This window comes from Eublepharis macularius, chromosome 2 (assembly GCF_028583425.1).
Source record: "Eublepharis macularius isolate TG4126 chromosome 2, MPM_Emac_v1.0, whole genome shotgun sequence".
Lineage (NCBI taxonomy): Eukaryota > Metazoa > Chordata > Lepidosauria > Squamata > Eublepharidae > Eublepharis > Eublepharis macularius.
Window position 1 is genome coordinate 21,212,053 of NC_072791.1, and position 7,436 is coordinate 21,219,488.

At 41.9% G+C, this 7,436-nt stretch overlaps 1 protein-coding gene across 5 annotated transcripts in view; it reads right to left on the bottom strand.

The window, feature by feature from the left end:
* MARK3 (microtubule affinity regulating kinase 3) overlaps positions 1-6,903 on the bottom strand; it is an 88,658-nt gene extending 81,755 nt beyond the window's left edge. For 4 of the 5 annotated variants that reach the window (XM_054972938.1, XM_054972940.1, XM_054972937.1 and 1 more), the window contains exon 1: positions 5,910-6,902. In XM_054972938.1, coding sequence (XP_054828913.1) covers positions 5,910-5,966 — 57 coding nt within the window. In that variant the 5' untranslated portion in view covers positions 5,967-6,902. Of the gene's footprint in view, positions 1-5,909 lie in introns of all 5 variants that reach the window. The other variant, XM_054972939.1, reaches the window with a different exon arrangement.
* Between the last annotated feature and the right edge of the window lie 533 nt (positions 6,904-7,436).

Consider the following 7,436-nt stretch of genomic DNA (forward strand, 5'->3'; position numbering starts at 1 on the left):
AGTCTTCCTCCAGGCTATGCTTATAATTGGATCTTGGCTGGAAGCCAGTTTCAATATCCTCTCTATACTCCACCCTACCCAGACACTCTGAACAGTCAGCATTCTAATTCACATTCTACTCTATACTCACCTTGGAATTCTGAATTTGCTTCGACTAAAGATATTTAATATATTGAAGTCAAAGTCTGGCAGAATTTTGCCACAGTAAGTTTCAGGTGGGTAGTCTGCAGTAGAAAAGCAAGATTCAAGACCAGTTGCACTTTAAACATCAGCAAGATTTTCAGGGTATAAGCTCTGTCAGATATATCTGACAAAGGGAGCTTTGACTTGCCAAAGCTCATACCCTGAAAATCTTGTTGGCCTTTCAGGTGCTACTGGATTTGACCACTGCCACAGTAAGAAACCTTTGGCCTTTTGTGGACTCTGGGGGCATATTTTGTTCTGTTTTATATTTTTACAATCTTTTGAGTTGATGAGGTCAATTTAAGCTCTGAAACAAATCTGTGGAATTTGTGCGTGCACATATATGCATGTACACACATACTCCTACTTAAAATCTCAAGGGTAATGTGTTTTTTTCACTACAATAATAATCTCTGAACACTTTTACTAACAAAGGGTGCATACGTTCTTTGCTTTCTGCATACATTATGTTACCTCTTTCTGCTAAAGAATTTCATTATTTATATAGTCTCTGATTTACAGAGTTGCATCCTGGGATGAGGCAAATGTTTCTTTGTAAACAAAACAGTCACTAAAAATAGAGTCAAGGGAACATATAGCTAGACGCACATCTTGGGCTACTGCGCTGCACTCAATGTGAAAAGAAAAGAATTTGTTTAAGAACTATATAATATAATTGCCAGGTGCTTGTAACCAACACCAATCTCAATGATAACAGAGTTTATTGTGCAAATACAATCTCTGTGCTCCTTCTGCCCAATTATACAGCTTCTACAATGGTTAAAATGATCGGCCAATTTAACCAGGTCATTGCCAAACAATAAGAAGTTTTAAAAGATAACTGGCAGAGCAAGTATAATTGTTACTACAAATAGCTTGATCATCTTGACACACACCCTAATTTTCCTCTGCGTTCACCACTGCCACCTGACAAATCAAACCTGCAAAGGCAAGGGGGGGGGGTTATAGCACTAGACTCAAAGGGGCAAGATTCGACAACAATAGTACATTCAGCGACCAACTGGCAGCTAACAGTATTGATCTGCCAAGGGCCAAGTATGTAATCTGCTGTCAAACATTTGTGTTCAAGGGCTCTCTTCTTCCCATAATGTTTTCATGTGTCACTGTGACTATTCCTCTTGCAAGTCTAATCCCGTAGGTCAAAGACAAGCACACATATTCCAAATATAGAATCCTTTCCACAGCCAACCTGCAGACAGGGAAGGGTGACAAAACTGGGCATCATCATGCCAAGGAGCCAGAAATGGGAACAGCTTGTTAAGCCCTGGCAGTCAAAAAGACGCTAAGCAGCCTTAAAGGGACTACTATATTACAGTGCTGAAATTGACTTTTTTTCATGAATGGTTTGGGTTACAGCTGTAGTGCTCTGCTGCATGGGTTAAGTATGAATTAGCTACTATCAGTCAGAGTGCTGAAGTCTGACATTGGAGTCCTGCTGTTCTAAAGAACTTCCCTGACTATCTGGATGCTGGGATGGGGGGGGGGGTGTCACAGATTTTAGGGGAGAAGTGACATCAGCAGAATATGTAATTATCCAAAAAGGAGATCTGATGATGCAACCTTGTAACAAAACGCATCTTGTAAGGCCAAGTGTGTTCAGACAGGATATGTTTCAAAGGAAATGGTGAAATTGGTACACACATCACTGTACCTTTCAAATCACACTGACTTTGTTCACTGGTCATAACACGTTTTTACTGACATCAGCACTGAACTGTAAATGTAGCAGTTGAAGAACACGACATCGTCAAGCCTGAATCATCAATAAAACTGCCAACTAAGTCCAATTCCCATATAGCCATTGTTAGCAATCTATGTATGAAGCCAGGACACCAGATCCTCAAAGGTTTGAGACAGAAAACCCCTGCTTAGATTTTAATCCCATGACTCAACCGGATGCTATTTTTGAGACATAACTTTTTTGCTCCAAAAGTTCATTCAGGGATTTCATCTCCAGAGGCCTGGTAAAGCATGACTATTGGGAGTACAGTAGTTCTAAAGGTCAAACTCTGTGCCTAATGGGATATACAACAGAACCTCAATTACTGAAATGGCTGGAATCAAACAAGGATAGTCAAAACTAAGAACTGTGGAATGTACAGTCCTTACTGCATCTTGTAAGAAGGGCTTCTCTGTGGCCATGTTTAGGATATAATACCGAGCCTTGGGACATGATCCCTGCCTAAATATATTAGCTTGAAAAAAGAGATACTTGTACAGCTATTCCAGCATTATGAAATACATGTATTTCATATGTAATTATCCAACTGTGTGTGAAATGGAAATGTGAAGAGCACACCTGGTTATTCTGCAGAACTGCATGGCCTAATAGTAGGTAAATTATGGCTGGGGCCCTACAGCAGTGTCCTAATCCTTAGGGGGGGGGAATGAAAAGTAAACTTGCCATAAGCAAAAAAATGGTTTATATAAATTAGCTTCTTAGCAACAGTAGTGCAGTGCAGTTTCTCTGATCAAATAATACAACAGCAGTATTCACTGCTAAGCCTAGAGGCCACTCAAGCAGACTATATTGAGATGCATTGTATTAAATCCAGTGAACACACTCAAAAAGTGCTATTTTTCTCATGCAATAAAGCCTTAAGCTCAGTTCTTTTGACCGGAGTCCAAAAATTGCGCTGCCCCAATTTTAGGTGGCCAGAGGAAGCTTTGACTGCTGGTTTCTCATTCTGCAGAACAAGCGTGGTTTACAAACACACACATAAATATAACTGCTTGCAGAAACCTTTATACTGTCCAGAAAGACAGATTGAAAAAAATTATTTTAAACAGTCTAAGCCAATATGATAGACCCATAACAAGTACCTTAATAATGCAAAAAAAAAAGTTTGTCAGACATGTTTTGTTATAGAAGCAGAACTGAAATACTGTTATAATGTTCTGATTTGTAAGAAGCATTATAAGCTGCCATTTGAACTAATTAGGCACAATTAATTTTAGTCCCCCTTGGCAATTAACTGAATATCTAAACCGTAAGAAACTTAGAAATGCTTCATAGATAACATACATACAGCTATATCCTTAATCATTAGTGAAATCTATGTAAATGCCCATTCTCTTATGAATATGGAAGCTGTTCCTTGCAAGTAAAAAATCGTAATTTGTGAAGTTTCAAGAGAGAGGCCAAGTTCAAATGGTTAAGTCGTTCACATTCACATACAACTCAAGCATGCACCATATCAGAGCAGGTCAGACACGATACAAGCAGAAATGAATGGATGAAACAGCTATAAAAAGTCAGGGGTCAGGAATCAGAGGTTCAGAGATAGGTCTCCTGAACACTGAAGATTGCCTTTGATTAGTCACAGTTTATAAATTTTAAATTGCCTTTAGAGGATATCATTGTGCCTAATGATTCTGAAAGCAAATAAACAAAAAAAATGTTTTTGCATGGACTTGAAGGATTCAAGAAGGAATCCCTAAACATAGTTAAACTTTCAGGCATAGATAAGAACAATGCACAATCAACATTTTCCCAATACGAAACTGTAACAAACATTTTCCATCTGTGCTGATAGATGTTATTCAGTACTAACTTGGAAAATTCAGCAATGGCCGAGTTACATCTCTTCCCATAGTCAGAAACTGTATTTTCCTAGCGTAAACTACTGAAGTATACCATGATCCTTGAACCCAAACACACTTGAAGTATTTTTTCAAATTATGCATTTTGTGTTAAAAAAATTCCCAGGAAAACAAGGTCAGTTCTTCACCACTGTTTGCAGGAGTGGGAGCCTGTTAGAACTTGCGAAATCAGGATGAAAGGACATTTCTTCACCCAACTGAAGTTATGGGTATGCCTATACACAAATTTATAATGTCATCCGGACAACACTAACACATGCACTGTTCTTATGCTGAGGCTCCTCCTTCCATTTAGCACTTCTGTGGTCAAGAAGAGCAGGCCTCAACTGAAATGGTGCTTCTAGTACAGCGGTATTGTTGCCGATAAGTAAATCCCATGACCAACCAACCCAGTTTTGTTTAGCTCACAAGCTCTGACAAGATCAAAGAGGCAATATGACCAGAAGCAAAATAATCAAACACCATATTACATGAATTTTATATTTTTAAAATAAATCTGGGCACATTTTTGGAAATGAACTTCAGACTGACCACAAATATTAGGCTTACTTAATTTTAACTTGAGAAAATAAAAACCAACAACATCGATTTCTTTCTTAGATTCATGTACTACAGGACAGTTTGGAAAACTGGAACACGCTGGAAACCTGTAGTTGGACAGTTTCCAGAAGACCTCTAAGCTTGATGAGTTTGCTGATGCAGGTGATACAAAACTACACAAGAGTGGACTAGCTAACAAAAGAGTGGGTGGCCAAATTATTCATACCAGATCTAACGAGTATTCAGCTGCCTTCAGGGCTGGCTCAGCGAAAGACAGAAGTGTCCAATTTTGAATACTTTTTCTCAAATGCAACTTCTGACGCTTGCACTGAGATCTATAAATATTCTATAATTGAATTACTTAATTGATTTTTGCTTAATACAGTTTGCAGGCTGTATAAAGAGCTAAAGCAAATAAAGACCAGAGAAGGTGTTATCTGCTATGTCAATAAATCCAAAGCCTGGACAATGAAGCAATTGTTCCGTTGAGCATGTTTTCCATTTCTGTATCTAAGCATGTTGGAAGCATCTTCAATTACACTGGAGAGATTGGGTGCATATATGAACCATCATGATGTACAGCTAAATTTGTTGTTTTTTCTTTCAACTTCTCAAAGTTTACAATAAAATTGGCACGCAAATCAGCAACATGGAAGAGTTTCATCTTCAGCTGCATATAAGCCAAAATGTGTCCTTTATACAATTTCACAGAAGAGTCATTACAAGCAAATTTTGCCCTAACTTCAGTAAAAACAATAATTTACCTCTCCACATTCCATAGTTACAGTGAATTTTCATTTTCAGTTTAACATAGCAACATCAATACAAAAATGCAGTTTTGTTTAGAGTCTAAGTGACACATACTCAAGTACAATGCCTGATGAAGGAAGGAATCTCTTTCATACCACCAGCTAAGTGATTATCAGCATAAAAGCTTCAGTTTTCCACTTAAAAGAAATACAAACATTGAAAGACACATTATATAGGTCACCAAGTCCATTCTTTGTCAGAGCAACAATCCTACTCAGTGTTTTAAAAAAGCTTTACTTTTAGTGATTAACATGTTTCAATGAACACATCTACTAAATGTTTAATTTACATTTGCATTCTGAAGATGAGTGACTAAAAGGCAAGGGCCTTAGCAAGAGCAGCAGAGATCTCAACTTTGAATGAACAGAAGCCAATTGTAAAGAGGTCTTAATAACAGCTTCCCCATTGATAACATTTTTCTTAACAACCTGTGAAACATCTGTTCCCAGCTGTCCAACAATGTCTCATTACAGTAGTGGGAGAGGATGCCCCATGCAACGCTAAGTTTCTACCTGAAAGGATTTTAATGATGATAGTTTGAAGACATCACAACTACTTGCACTCATTTTCTATAACAATGTAAGTTTTCATTATAAAATATTGTCATTTATAATTTAATAACCACATTATGTGAATTCCTTATGGGGAGGCAAAATATATTAATATACAGACTACATAGATATTATGAAGTTCAGCCGACAAAAAGTAGTTACTGTAAAACTAACAAATGGACCATCCTGAAATACACTTACATTTTCAGTGTCGCGTTCGTTCACCGTGGGCAAAGGCGTTCTAGTGGACATTTTCATTCACTTGTGCTGAAGCACGTTTGTGAGGGCAAAACCCAGCTATATGTTATATAAAAAATTTTTAAAAAATCCTAACACCCTCCTCCCCCCACAAAACCCCCCTATATATATTTACAAAAAAAAATTGTAATGCTACTGCATGATAGTGGTTACAAAGGGTCACCATCAAGAAACCATGGAGTGTGGGAAGGAAATATGGGTGATTTCCTCCGCCGGTACCACTCTCTCATCTATATTCCAGTCTGGCAATAGGGCATTGCATCCCCCTGGGAGTCTTCAGGGATCATCCTACAGACAAGATTAGGATCCACAGAAGGTGGTGGCAGAGGATTAAAGAGAAAGGGGATTCTCATGGAAGCGCCAAAAAGGGGGGAGGAATGGTAATAGTGGGCTGGGATTCGAGGAGAGGGGGATAAGAACGGACTAGCTAGCAGCTTGCAAGGCGGAGGGATGGGGCTGTGGGCGAGGAGGGGCGCAGGACGCTGCAGCAAGAGCAACAGAGCCCGACGAAGAGGCTATGTGGAGAATTACTGCGGGAGGAGGCCGTTTAAAACCCGCTTTCTGCTCCCCTCACGCTCTCCCTCGCCACCTGCGGGGAAGCAGCCCCTCAGGTCTGTTCCCAGGAGGCTTCTCCGCCCCTCTCACAGCCTCCCTTCCCCTCTCTCCCCGGCCCCCAGCCCCGCTTCACCGGGCCGCGGCTCTCATCTCGAACCGCCCCCCTTGCCTCTCCCCCACGGAGGTCCCCCCCCAGGCAGCGGGGCAGGCCGAGGCCACGCGGGCCTTTCCCCTCCCTCCCACCCCCTTCAGCTCCCTTGCGCGGCCCAAGGCCTGGCTCGGTCTAGGCGCGTGTGGAGAGGAGCCGAGAGGGCGGGCGGGCTTTCCCCTCAGCCAGCAGCAACAGCAGCAGCACCGCCGCCGCTCCCGGATCATCCAAGATGGCCGCCCGGCTTCCTCCGCTCCGACATGAACCGGAAGAGCCCGCCCCTTTGGACTGAGAGACAGGCCGAGGCTACGGAGGAGAGGCGGCTGAGGGCGGAGGGGAGAGAGTTAGGGTGCGCGCAAGCGCAAGCGCAACGGCTGGGGTGGAGGGGAGAGGGCTGGGAGAGTGCGCGTGCGCGACGGCGTGGTCCTCTTGTTGCTAAGGGCCGTCGGCAGGTGTGGGGGAAGGGCGGAGAGGCAGGATTTGGGCGTTTTTTTGGTGTGTCGCTGAGGGAGAAAAAGCTCAGGGGAAGGAAGCGGGCGCGACCCTTCCCGCTCTCTTCTCCTTTCTCTCGCCCTTCCTCAGCGATCATCTCGCCCGCTCCAGTCTGAAATCTGGTTTCAAGCACAGACACGTCTATCCGTTTTACACCACAGTCTTAAAGAAAGCAAGCAATCATACCTAGGTGATAATCCCAAAAGGGTGGATGTGCTACAGTGCCACCCTAAACATCTGACGAAGGGAGCTTCGACTCTCCAGAGTTCATATCC